The following is a 14,430-nucleotide window of genomic DNA, read 5'->3' on the forward strand; positions in this document are numbered from 1 at the left end:
TGTGTTATTTGGATTGCCTACAATCCAAAGTCCTAAAATTCAAGAAATATCCTGACATGCTAGAAAAGCCCTAAAATCCTACAAATGTCCTAAAATTGGAGGAATGTCCTAAAATCCAAGGAACGTCCTAAAATCCTACAGATGTCCTGAAGTCCAAGAACGTCCAACAAAAATCCTCAAAATGTCCTTAAATATGAGAAACGTGCTAAAGTCGGAGAAATGTGCTAAAATCCCAGAAATGTTCTGGAAAAACTAGAAATGTCCTAAAATCCGAATAATGTTCTAAAATCTTTGAAACATGTATGAGGCTGCTGTGATTGGCCCCTGACTTCCTCTAATCATGCAAAAGTGGCCCCGAAGCAAAGCAAGTTGAGTGTCCATGCTCTACAGTTTTGCTGTAATCCTACAGTGTGAAGCATCACCCCCCTCTGTCTCATTCCCCTCCATCCCCCTCTCCAAGTGGATCGATGGCCCAACACAGTGGCCGGATATTGCGTATTCCGACATCTACTTGATTGAATCACCATGAATCGTTACACAGACTTTAATAATCTATAAAAATCGACAGTCTGTTTGGTTCTCGCTTTTTGCGACTTCAAGATCTCCTCCTGTAAGAGCGTGGCCTGACGTGCCCCCACACTTGATTGGCTAGCGCGCGGCCCACGCCTTCTGTCGATCAGCCAATAGCTGCACTCACAGGGGCCGGTTCCTGGGCTGACCTCCCCCTTGCTCCACACGCGGAGTCGTGGCTGGTGTTCGAAGAAAACGCTCGTGTGACACCGTGCGAGCCTTAAATCCAGCAGCTGTTAGTGTTTAGCGTCGTGCTTTGAGTGTTTTAAACGGGAACAAGAAAAAAGTACGAGGATGGACCCGCTGGTTGCTGCCATTGACCAGGGCACGAGCTCCACACGGTTCCTGGTGAGTGACGTGGTACACTCCAGCGTTACATTACACACAGACCGAGGGGGCTTTAATGATACAACTTCTGTGGGACTTTTCTTCGGTATTTGCTGGCTTTTTTGACCACATAGCGTCTGCTACTAACAAATATCGACGCCTTTGACTGAGAAAAACATGTTGCAAGTGAAAATGGTAGTTTTGGTGAAGAACTAACGCTAGTGTAATTAGCTTCGAGGCTAAGTACACACGGCGAAAATAACCCCCCCCCCCCTCCCATACTATCTCAGTATTCAGTTCAGTATCAGGTCGCAGCACTTCTATTTATTCTTTTTAACTCCAAATAAAAAACGTTTGCCAAGCAAATTAAACTATAATCATAGAACCTGGCTTGTCCCACTGTTCTCATTCTGTTTAAAGAGCGCAGTGTAAGATAGCAGCTGGTATAAAAGTGTATGACAGTAGTTCGCTTAATTTTATCCTGAGTTTCAGCGTGCCAAACTGTTAGCAGTAAAGGCTGCCCTCCTAATTTGGTGCTCAAAATGTCATAGCCTGCAATGAAATTAGAACTCTATTAAACCAGCTAAAGCAATATGTATCAGGTTGATCAAGAGCGTCACAGTAATTTTCATAATTAAATGTCAGCCATTGTTGCATTGTGAAACACAGTGTTTATTATCAAAATATGCTGTCAATCTATCAGCACCCAATTCAGAGCTAACAGTCTACAATAGTCCCAGAGATAATATAATACAAATAACAAAGAAGAACAAAAGTGCAACACAGATTAAAGTAATTAAGATGCTATAATGTAAGAAGTACGTTTGAAAACCTTTACTTCATATAATAAAAGCATGCATAGCTATAAATATACAGAATGTAGTGCAAAGTTGCACTGTAGGACATTCTAAATCCACCCAAAGCTCAGTATTTCCTGACCTTAAGACCTGTGAGTTTGTGTATGGGTTTTCTTAGGGGGGCAGTTTGTATCTGAAAATTGCAGTTTAACTCACGACACTTTGCAAAATCCTTTAGCTCTACTCCAAATACTTAAAAATTGTGTATACAGCTGATGTAGTTTTACTTTAATTATAGAATTAAAAAAAATGGAATTAATTCTATTACATCTGCATGTTATTGAGTCAGGCATAAGAAATGTGGTACCACAGATCCTGCTACCACACCTTTTTTGATACTTTGTATTTTTTCCCAAGGGTTATTTAAATTTCCTTGAAACTTTTTTTCATGGAAAAGTGTTAATATATAGAAGATGTCATATTACTCATTCATCATTAAATAATGTTTTGAAAATGGTTAATTCTTTGTACATAGTTTAACATTCAGTCATTTTATTTCAAAGGTAGACATTTGTACTGTGTTGACTATAAGGCTTTCTCTGTCTGTATGATACCAATTGAGTTGGGCTGGGTATCGGTATCGACCAAATAACCCAGCACCAAGTAGTGTTGAAGCTTCTCTAGTCAAACGATACTTGCATTCTATCCATTTTGAACCCAGATCTAGAAGAAATTACTATTGTATGGCTGGCTAATCGCCACAGGTGTTCTCCAATTTATTGCGTAGTATAATTGGTCCACAGCTACAACCCATACAGTCTGTGGTGTGGTTAAGTCGAGCACAGGGCACTTAACATTTGGCAGTTCAGTGTGCAGAGATGTCGTCAGAATGTTAGAAAAGATGGCTGTACTACAAGCTTGTGGTGACATTTTACTCATCTGACTGCTTTTGTTCTCATGATGGGTATCAAATAATGTAGAAAAAGGGTTTCAATTGATGACCTCTATTGGTTTTGGTATAACTTTAAAGGTACCGATATTGCGACTGCTATCGCAGTTTTTTTAAATTATACCCAGCCCTACTATTGCGCCTGTTTTTGATTGGTCTCACGAAATTTGCAAGTTACAGCTTGCTTCAGTTTGTTGCATACTAGATTAAACAGGTTTGGGCGGATCATTGTAAACTTATCTCAGCATACCGGGAAAAATGTAAAGAGTGCAATGATCATTCATGTCATCATTAAGCAGTTTGATGCAATAGTGAGATCATGCAACCTTGCTGTGTTGGACATGGACACATGTTGCAAATGATCCTGACTGTTCCCTGGATGTTCAGTGTGAATTTCAACCTGATCCAGTGAAAATCGGTGAGGCTTAGAGTCCACATACAAAGAATCACAATTGTTATATTTGCTCAAAGGTCTAAACTTAAGCAGTTCATAGCTAAAAAGTATTTGGAGTAGAGTTCCCTTTATTTAATAGAAGTTTTTACATTGAATGTTTTTCTTGGGAAAATCCATGACACGAAGGACGAGTTCTGAAGTCTAACTGAGTTGGCAAAGAGTGACCACAGTATGAATTCTGTCTAGTGATCCATTGTGAATCAAATTGGGCTTCCTCAAGTAGGTCAGCTGGAAGATTCAGACTTGGCACAGATTACAGGAGTTCGAATCTCAATAGAAACAAAAGTTCAACTTGCTACAAAGAAAACACAGACAGGATATTTGATGCCGGAGTAGATCTGGTAAACATTTCTGTAAAATTGAAGAGCTTTTTTTCATTTTACAAACTCAGACCACAGGGAGTCTTTGTTTGGCTTGTGCCTGGTCCAAAATTCAGAACACTTGATTAAACCTTCTTTTACTTAATTGATTGAAATGTCTGTACTACAAAGGCTAACATTAGAAATCAATTCAATCAAAGCTATTATAATTTCATACCCTGTTATAAAGAACACGTTTATTATATGTATGAGGAAAAACACCTATGTTTTGAACCACATTCTATCAAGAAATACACAAATGCACATTTTACATTTGTAACCCAATCCTTTTCATGATGTTGGAGAATAATCCCAAATTAATTTGGTCAAATATTATGGATGTTTTCTTAATTAGTTACCAGTTCTTTCCAAAGGGTCTCTTGAAAGTAAGGTCAAGCACAGAGGAGGTAATTAAGACCAGAAGTTAAACATAAACCTAGAGGGTTGTTTGTGAGGTTTATCCCAGGACTTGCATGACAATAAGCGAACATGTCTCTAGTCAGATGATGATGATTAAGCTCCTGGGGATGTTGAAATAAATCCTCAGCATAACTGAGCGGTGACTCCTGTGTCCGTGTAATTCATTGTTGGATGATTCAAGTGAATTTACCTAGTTTGCATCCCTATATTTTACTACTGAAGATCCAGTCCCAAAGAATACCACAGACTTCACATACTGCTAACCCACAAGTGGGTTATATAATTTGGATGCTGAGATATGAGACCAGATATCCACCTAAATTTTGGCTGTCATAATATAAAGGGTATCATTTCCTGGTTTTAAAGGCTATATTACAGTAAAGTGGTGTCATTTTCTGAACTAAACGAACTTTGGAAGCTGCCTCAGGAACCTAGAAAACATTTCGTTTTTTTCATTGATCATACTCCTGACAAGTCCTAGGCCACGACAGTATATCAGTATTCTATCTATATCACAATATGATACTATATATCATATTAGAAGTTGGATATCAGAGGTGTTGTCTTTTCTTGGTTTTAAAGGCTGCATAACAGTAAAAAGGTGTCATTTTATGAACTTACCAGCTAGCTGTTCTATTGTTTGCCTTTACTCACTTAGTCATGATATCCACATTACTAATGATTATTTATCAAAAATCTCATTGTGTAAATATTATGTAAAACGTTGTTGCAAAAGCAACAATAGCCAACCCCACCACATCATGACAAAATCAATATTGAGGTATTTGGTCAAAAGTTTGTGATATTTCATTTTTACCATATCATCCAGCCCTATCAGAAACTGCAATAGATATTGTGACCCCATCACACAACTAAAGTTGGCACAATATTGTGGTTATTCTGGCCAAAAGAGTTGACGATAACAATATTATCACCATGTCCATAAAAGTATTTTTAAAATAATGGTGCTGGTAGTCAAATTCATCTTTACCTTTGTTTATTGTCTCTTTTTAGCCAATGAATTACACTCAGAATACAGTACAAGTGTAGGGTAGTGAAGAAAAGAGCCTGTAACAATAATTGTACAAAACTGCTCAAAAAAAGGTATTAGACTTATTGGATAGTGAAAAGGTAGCTAGATAGCTTTAGCAGAGGAAGACAAAATGTAAAGAAATGAAATGGTTTAAAAGGAGCTGCATTATGTACGCAGCAATAACATGTGTATTATTAACATCAATATTTCATTTTTAAACATCATGGTTGTCATCAGTACACCCTCTTTCTATATATATTTTGGGCATTAGTCGGCTCTGTCAGCTTTATTGCAGACATGTAAATCACTGTAAATATCCTCAACACAAACTTTGTGTATAAAATCACCACAGAGGGGAATCCAGGACTGCAATCTGTCACTGTTCCAAGGGGAACATTAAGTTCAGAGGTTCTGTTTGCTTGTAGCATGTGACTGTTTGAGGCATGGTGAGGAATCCTGTGTTGTTATTGTCCATTAGCAGAGATGTATCCTTGTCTGACCTGAAACATTGAAGGGACAGCTGGCCTAAAATCAAAACCGAACATGTTTTTTGCTTACATTTTCTGCACTACTTCTATTCAGGTTTAGGTTTCAGTGTCATTTGCTAAGTTTTGGTGATAATCTGCTGCCTTTGCCCAGATAGACAGCTAATTTGTCAGTGAAACTATTCACTATGAGGTCTCTTGAGTATCTGTGTCAGTACATTTGGAAATTGATGTACTTTATGTTGAATTTTGCCATTTTTTGGCTCATTGAGCACCACAAACAAATTGTCATTTGGGCTGAGCAGCAAAGCCTGACAATGATCACATGGAAACTTACTTTAGACTGATAACACTCTGGCTGTGACAATACATGACTTGTATTTTGATCAAGTTGACAACCAAATTCATGGGGGGTAAACTGAACTTGTTGGCATATTCTGTGGATGCATTCTGTGTTTCCAGACTGACCATATTTGTGGTTCATTGAGGTCATGCTATAACTGTCCCAGTCATACGCTCTTTCCCTTTATGATAGAGTGAGGATGTTGCTATTTGCTGTCCAACTGCGTGACTTCAACCGAATGTTACCTCTTTGAGTGTCAGCTTGTTGCCTGCTTTTGTCTGTGTTTCTGCCCAATCTCTGCAGCTGTGAGAGGGTCATAAAGTGTAGAGAGTTCAAGGTTTCAGTGTGGTTGGGAACTGCTTGTGGGTCATATGTTCTTCAAAGTTAATGTTTCCAGTTTTTCCTTGTGTAGTGAAATCATATCGCCTAACTTGGCAATGTGAGTAGTTGTCCTCAGCTGAATTGTAGGCCTGTACTGCTGTACTCAGAGTTCACACACAAGTTTATCCAATTACCTCATTAGGAGAAATGCTGACTTCTGTGTAACTGCAGGCTACAATTACTGTACTGCCTTGTGTTAAAGCTTTCCTCCTTTGTAAAAGGGAGCTATTCTTTATTGGAGTGAAAGTCATGCCAAGAGCTGTGCCTTCCATGTGTTTATTTTTTATTTATTTCTTGGTCTCTGATGGGTTCAATTTCTCCACAGGTGTTCAATGCAAAAACAGCCGAACTGATGAGTCACCACCAAGTGGAGATCAACCAGAGTTTCCCCAAGGAGGGGTGAGTTCTTTGAACTTCATCACAGAGCTGCACCTGATGAATCGTTTACATTGTAAATTAATTTGCTAATTATTTTTCAGTAGGTCAGTTATTCACAGTTATAATTTCCCAAATACTAAGTCGACATCGTCAAATGTCTGAGTTAGCAAGAATGCTAATTTACATCTGTAGTCTCCTAGGCAGGTAACTAACAATCCTTACTAGTAACAATATACAAATATAATATGCAAGTAGTATAAGACAAATTACATTGAAGGACATGTTGAGTTAGAAGTGATCACAGTCTGATTCACCTTTAGCCACCGCTTGAGATGAGTCTTAAAAGTGGAATATATGGGGCGTTCCCTTATTGCAAGAGGTAGGCCAGTCCTGAATTTAGGCCTAATTCCCATTACCAAGAGTACAGTCTTTCTTGATGTGGTGCACCTAGTTTACTGATATGTCTGACAAAGAAAAGCTTCAAATCCTCCTAATTGAGAAGGTAGAAATAGCACAACAGAACAATATTCTGCTGGTACAACTGGTTATGCAAATAGTAAAGAATGTGTATAGATACAGTCAATATTTTAGCTTTTTATTAAACATACAAATATTAAAACACATTTTTAAATCCACACAGCAGCACATGAGAAGAGTTACATCAGTGCCTCCTTTTTTCTTTTGAATGGTTACAGGTTTACTGATGTGTGTAATAGAGTCTAAGGTCCAGCCCTTATTATATTGTGAACACAAAAGCTGGCTTGGTTGATGCATACTCAGATGTTACTGTCCACTCCGATAAAAATCTGGTTGATGAACACCCCGGACAAAGTACCAGAGGACATTTGTTTGGCACAACCCACAATAGTCCCAGTCAGTCAGCCAGCCAGCCAGCCAAAAATTATAAAAGGCTCAGGATAAGGTGAAGTCTTCATTAAGGATCCGTCTGACTTGAGGGTAGGAGCTTGCCCTGAGCCTCTCATGCCCCTTTCCTACTGAATATGCTTGGGTTCTTGAACCAGTTCCATGGAGAGTGTTTCACAATGAAAATAAATAGTGGTAAGATGGCAGATCACATTGTTTACCTTTGAGCTATTATTAGACATTTGTTTTTATCTAAAAAAAAAAAAAAAAAAAAAAGGACTATAACATGCAAGACTCAATTTTTTCCTTTTAGCTTGTACAAAATGACTTGCACTCCGATGTTACAATTCACTCTTCAGCTCAAGAAAAACTTGCTGACCAACCTTTTGGGTTCTGAATCAATTTATTGTTGGTCAAAATGCAAGGAACAAAGGAAGGTGCACACACCATAACAAACCCATTCCAAGTAAGTGGAAAAGGGTTATTAGTGCCATCCTTGTGTCACCTGTATTTTCTTCCTGACCTCAACAGGAAGAAAAGACAGTTCTCTGGGTGTGTCGCAAACATAATAGGCTATTCAAATAATAGACTTGAAAATAGGAAAGTTTATAGTTTAGCAAATTCTTTCCTTTTCTTTATTTTTTGTATTAGAAACAAAAACTAGTTGTCAGTCGTGGATATTCTTGCCTTAGTGCACATATCCTGAGGCTACCATTGATTGGTTTAAAGTCAAGTTTGCATCAGCAAAAGGTGCAGTTGTTTTCTTAAACTAATTCTCAGAAAGACTTTGAACTATAATGACCTGCATACGGTGTAGACGAAAGACATTTCACTCCGTAACCCCAAACCCACTTCCACAGTTAAGTCTTGTGATGGTTAGCAGGTAAAGGCAGTGACACAAAACTTCACTTTGTGATGATGATTTTGTTGACATCTCTGTATCTCCCAAAATTTCCATGCATATGTGGGGTTCTGTATATTTACACGTCTGCATTTGTGTTTCAATCAGCTGGGTGGAGGAGGACCCCAAAGAGATAATACAGTCTGTGTATGAGTGCATGGAGAGGACTTGTGAGAAACTCCACCAGCTCAACATCGACATCTCCAACATAAAAGGTGGGACAGCTGTGGGTGGAGATGTGTTGACCACACCCACGCCTGTGGCTGAGAAAACAAAAACAAAAAAAAACAGACTGTTAGCCACACCTAACAGAGAGGACTGGGTGGAGGTGGGAGTTTTATTGACTTTCACATTTTTGCTGTTGTCTTGTCAGCGGTGGGGGTGACCAATCAGAGAGAGACAACTCTGGTTTGGGACAAGGAGACCGGAGAGCCACTCTACAATGCCATTGGTGGGTACATTATACATCAGAATGAACAAGTATCTCTGTCAAATATTTTTATTTACATATAAATGATGTAATATCTAATGACACACACTGCAAAAAGTACTTTACATGATTTAAGTATATCAGTGGGAAAGCTGTGTTGTGCAAAAAGGAATGAACATCCTCCCTCTATTCAACAAGCGATCTTATGAATTTTTTAAAAGAATCCCTTTGTAACATCGTCTTTGGTTATATACTTGTAATTGTCAGTCTCAACCCTCCGTACTTCATAAAAAAAAAACAAAGAAGCGAATGAGAACATGATGTCATCTGGGAAACAACACAGCGCATGACTCTGTTGCATCAGATCACAGTACGTCACCCATATGACCCACCATCCCGAGGGTTTGTAATTCAGCAGTGGAGCACATGCAGTCCCCGCCCACTGCAGGCTGGTGTGCTAACACTGCAAGTAAAGAGAGGGTTTCATTCACCCCCCACCTTCCACCAAGGCCTTTAGTTCCAGCCTGACAGGCAAGTTTATTTGCAAGCAAGGAATGCCTCTTGGTTCCTATTTACATGGAATGTGAAGGATGTGTCGGGGGTGGGTTGTCAACCTCCACACGCACAGCAATTCCTCAAGAGGCAAGTAATCTAGTCTAAAGCCACAATGTGTAAAAAAATGTAAGTGATTATAAAATCTTTCTAATGGCACACTTCTTTGATTGGAGGAAATTGAGACAAAAGTCACACATCCTTTTTCAGTTTCAAAACACTGTAATGAGAACTTTGAGCAAATGTTGAGTTTTCTGAGTGCCCTTTAGAAACACTGGATAGACAAAAGCAGAACTGTCATTTTAAGGTAACAATGAAAGTAAATGTAAGCCAATTTGCTTCTTTAGTTTGATATGTTTACTGTAAGATTAGCTATCATTTATTTATATTATATTTTAAATAACTTTTAATGATGGCTTATTTTATTTGCTTCAGGTCTCAGATAATTAAAGTGAATAAAATAGGATTGAGATTGAAGTCAAAGTTCTGCTCAAATAACTTCTTAAAGTCTGAATATTAAATGTACAAGAAAAAAACTGAGGGGTAAGGAAGATGATTGTTATGACAAAATATTATATAAAATAATATAGATTACAAAATAAAAGGGAAAACAGTTTTGCTCCACAATGTTTTATTATTATATCTTAATTTTCCAGTCTTGTGAAATCTCACCTCTTTACACCACCACCATTGCAAAACGAAAATGAAACATTCTTTGAAAATAAATATCCCTTTTTGACCAAATTTCTAGTGACTCATCATCAGACATAATGAGGCTGTAGGAAGAAGTTGCTTTGTTTTATGGGGTGATAGGGAAAAAACATTTGGAAACACTTCTCTTAAGGCAATGCCTTTTGTGAATGGACCAAAGTCATACAGAAATTTCTGTCAAATCTAGATATTTTAGGTTCCTCTGTGTAAGCTGTCCTGTGCTTTGTCTGTAGTGTGGTTGGACCTGCGCACACAGTCAACAGTGGAGAGTCTCATTAACAAAGCTCCGGGCCAGAACAAGAACCACCTCAAGGTGAGAGAAATGGTCAGCAAATTGTAGATGTAGATATAGAAGATGTATGTATGGATGGATGGAATCCTTTGAGTGTGAATAACTTCACTTCACTTTAGAAGAGAACACAACAGCGTGGCTAGTTTTCTCGTTGATTTTCTGATTTCTTTACCTTCAGGTGGAGGTTTTCATAGTTTAACACATAGGGGCAGCGCTCCTTTTATACCAAACAAATAATCTGATCCGTATGTCTATTGCTTGCTCTCTAGCACAAGACAGGTCTTCCCATCAGTACCTACTTCAGTGCAGTGAAGCTCCGTTGGATGCTGGACAATGTGGAAAAGGTTCGACGGGCAGTGCAGAGTGAGCGCGCCATGTTTGGCACAGTGGACTCCTGGATCATTTGGGTAAGAGCTGCTCAAAGCTAATGTAACTGCACTTTATGGAGTCTGTTTACAGTCTGGAAAATTTTTCTTATGTGAGTTGAAATAAGTTAGCACAGGAAAGGTGCTTTGTTTTTCTTAGTGTGGCAAAGGCTGTTTTAAAATAAAGAGGAATCCAGTCTGAATCATTTTGCTTGCAGTCACAGAATAATGATACTATTTGGATTATGCTTTGTCAAAATTATATATTTTATATCTTTATAACTTGCTGAAATTTCACCGGAGCATACAGTAAGTGATGGTGTGTGTGCAGCGCTAACAACCCACCCTGACTGTCTGTGACTGTGCTGCTGATAAATACACAATAAAAAACCCACAAAATGTTAATAAAAGCAATATGCTCACATATTTTCATTATCTTACAGAAAAATACAACTGTACACCATTTGAATTCAACTTTCTCTTGGTCACAGAAGAGTTAATGAGGATATTATGCCTTGTTAACTTATAATAAAAACACAGTTCATTCACAATTGACAGAAACAAAATAGAAGTCACCGAAATGTATCATGGCGGAATTGGAAAAACATACCTTTGGGATTTCTAAATATCTTGGAATACCATAACAACGCGCAAGCCTGATTTTGAACATTGGCTGCATGACACTAACCGGCTTGCTGTTTGCAAATTACCATCAGCTGACGTTAAGAAGCTACCAACAGTAGATCCAAGCCGTCTAACATTTGATGCACACTCAGTCTTTCGTTGTTTTTCCTAAGTGCCTGACGGGGGGCAAGAACGGAGGCGTCCACTGCACAGATGTCTCAAATGCTAGTCGCACCATGCTCTTCAACATCCACAGCATGGACTGGGATCCTGAACTCTGCAGGTAAACACACACACACGCACACACACAGTGGACCATTTAATGAGCATCAACATTTAGGCCTCAATATACACACACTGGGTTTTCACTGGGAAAAACTGGATGTAAAGGTACTAGTGTTTGCAATAAAACCCCCACAGGAATTAAAAGACTTTCCGCTTTAAGCTGATGGAGATGCGGTGTCCTCCCTCAAACCGCCTTAAAATTGAGTCTGCATTTTTAACAAGTGATCCAATCCCATTGAAACCACTGTCCATATACAGACTGTAATGCATATCTGCTCAGTTAAAACACACTCCCTTTACCTGTCTGTTATGCACGGTACATTATAAACTTGCATCATTATGTCTGATTTGCTGTTGTGCTGCCTCTAGGTACTTTGATGTCCCAATGGAAATCCTCCCCAAGGTCAAAAGTTCCTCGGAAATATACGGCTGGATGGTGAGTCAGTTCAAGTTTTCAGACTCACCGTGTCTGCTCAGTGCAGTGATACTGTTTGTGTTTTGAGTTGGACCTGGTAGGACCTGATAACACCTGACCTACATGTAGTCTTCAACTTATTTATGGACTGCAGAGTTGTAAAGCCATGCCAGTTAAGTCTAACTATTATCATAAAATATTCTGGTGAAAGGTCCAGTGAAATACTTTAAAAGCTGTAGTGACCATAGAATGTGATAAGATACATACTTACCAGACAACCAGATAACATAATTATATTTGTGCTGGAAATCCTTTACGACTTCACTATCAACATCATCAGCGTCATTTGGAATTAACTTTTGGATTCCCGATAAATATTTTCATAGAAAGGGCATTGAACTGTTTGCTGTGATTATTTTACAAAGAGAAAAAAAATTGGCAGTCATTGTTAGCTGTTGTGATAACAACACACATCAGTGGGGCTACGGAGTGTTTCACAGTCACTGGTTTGATAACACAATTTTTGCCTACTCTAACACTTTTTTCTTTATCAAACTGAAAAAAACATCCATACACCAATCCAAGTTTGTCTGTTTTATCGAATTAAGACAAGCATAACTGCCTTGTTAACTCATTGAAATCTTAATTAAATTGAAATAATATTAGGCTGCATTCACATTAAATTTGGCAATGCAGCAATTAGCTGCAGGGTCTTGGGGTGGTGTTGGATTGTCATATATGCCCTTTTTCTACCAAAATTAGCACATGTATGCAGGTTTTTTAAACACGGGAATGACTGCCTTCCCATTGTATGTAGACCACTGCTGTTTACACAGGGCTGCAGCATACAAGTATGCCTGTGTGTGTGTGTCTGTGTGTGTAAGTAAGAGAGAATGAAAGATACATGATAGTATAAAAGAGAGGGGGATAGGTGAGAGGATTTTGTTTAGAAGCTATGAATAGCCTCTCCCGTAGCCTGAGTAGAGACACACAGATCTAATGTATTTGTTTGTGATGAGTTTGTGTGTGTGTGTTTTCTGGTGTGTCATGTTCATTTTCACGGTTAGTGAACAGTACAAAGCAGTATGGAGGCCAGTGAAAATGTTCAAGCGATGTTCAAGCACTGGAAAAAAAGCAGCCTTAATTTTTTCACTGTTCTAACAATCTCCAATTCTGATGGGATCAAGAAAAAAAAACTAATTCACTCAGTAACATGAAAAATGTTAAATCTGCATGCTATTTTTCTCCACTGTCTCTTGCTGTCTCTCAGCTGTCTGTGTTGTGTCACTGCCTAATGAAATATGCTCATTACTTCTAAACACTATTCCTGATTCATGACAAATGATATAGATAATTCATATTAATGATTTAACATCAGAGAAGGTAACATGGTCATGGTAATATTGTCTTTCCCCAGTTTTAAGCACCAACAAGCCCCATGCATAACTTCTGCATAAAGCTTGCTTGGGTGAGGTTTTACCTTTGCATGAGTTTAAATATTTATTGAGTGTGCAGATCAGTGTGTTTTTATTGTAGATCCACGGGTCACTGTGACGATTTTCAGAGTCACAGAGCACTAGTTAAATAAAATTCCTTATTGAGATCAATTGCCTGATAAGATTCCAAGTTGCTTTATTACACCCGCAGATGATATGACTTCATTGAACAGACGCAGAGGCTGTACTTGTAAATGAGCCCACATCCTGACTAGCGTGTTTTGGGAATACACAGTTCAGACATACACTGATTCCCTTACTGTGTGTCTTTATTTGTCTGTGCTTGTATCTTATCTGTTGACCACAGTGTGACGTGTTTATGTTAAACAATTTATGCAACATGCACCATGGCCTGCAGTCCAGGGTTCAGCAACATGGCATCTTTATTTGTTTTCGTCGTATTTGTGGGTCAGATTATTCTTTTACCTCAGAATGTAGTTCAGATTCACTGTTTGCAGGCCACATCCTCCCAAACCTACCTTTAAAATGATACTCAAGACCCCACTTGTGGGTAACAGGGACTTCTTACCTGGCATTGAAAATGTTGTATTTCGCTCTTGGCAGGAAAGGGGAGTAAGAGTGGTTGGAGATTTGTTTGATGATAATAATGTCCTCATGTCCTTCCCACAAGTACAAAACAGATTTGGACTTCCACAGAAAGACTTTTTTGCCTATCGTCAAGTCCGTCATTTTATTGATACAAATTTCAACCCAACTCAAACTGAAGGGACCAATTGATAAGCTCATAATTAATTTTACATTGAATAAAGGTCTTATCACACATTTTTATAATAGACTTCAGAGTTGTAACCAACACAATGTTGATGGGCTTATTAAACGATGGGAGGAGGACCTTCAAAGTGTATATGATGAAGATGCTTGGGAAGGATGTATTCAGACCACCCACTCTCTGTTTCTCAGCAATAAATTTAAAGAAATGCAATATAAAATACTTCATAGACAACACAGGACACCTCATGTTATGAACAAAATTGATCC

At 38.5% G+C, this 14,430-nt stretch overlaps 1 protein-coding gene across 2 annotated transcripts in view; it reads left to right on the plus strand.

Annotated features, from left to right (window-relative positions):
- Window positions 1-697: 697 nt before the first annotated feature.
- Window positions 698-14,430, plus strand: part of LOC121949342 (glycerol kinase-like) — a 29,748-nt gene continuing 16,015 nt past the window's right edge. For both annotated transcript variants that reach the window (XM_042495005.2, XM_088082893.1), the window contains exons 1-8: window positions 698-918; window positions 6,444-6,517; window positions 8,370-8,476; window positions 8,635-8,712; window positions 10,188-10,267; window positions 10,516-10,653; window positions 11,409-11,518; window positions 11,890-11,956. In XM_042495005.2, coding sequence (XP_042350939.1) covers window positions 865-918; window positions 6,444-6,517; window positions 8,370-8,476; window positions 8,635-8,712; window positions 10,188-10,267; window positions 10,516-10,653; window positions 11,409-11,518; window positions 11,890-11,956 — 708 coding nt within the window. In that variant the 5' untranslated portion in view covers window positions 698-864. The remainder of the gene's footprint in view (window positions 919-6,443; window positions 6,518-8,369; window positions 8,477-8,634; window positions 8,713-10,187; window positions 10,268-10,515; window positions 10,654-11,408; window positions 11,519-11,889; window positions 11,957-14,430) is intronic.

The sequence above is a fragment of the Plectropomus leopardus genome, chromosome 10 (assembly GCF_026936395.1).
Source record: "Plectropomus leopardus strain MGB_pleo_1.0 chromosome 10, ASM2693639v1, whole genome shotgun sequence".
Lineage (NCBI taxonomy): Eukaryota > Metazoa > Chordata > Actinopteri > Perciformes > Serranidae > Plectropomus > Plectropomus leopardus.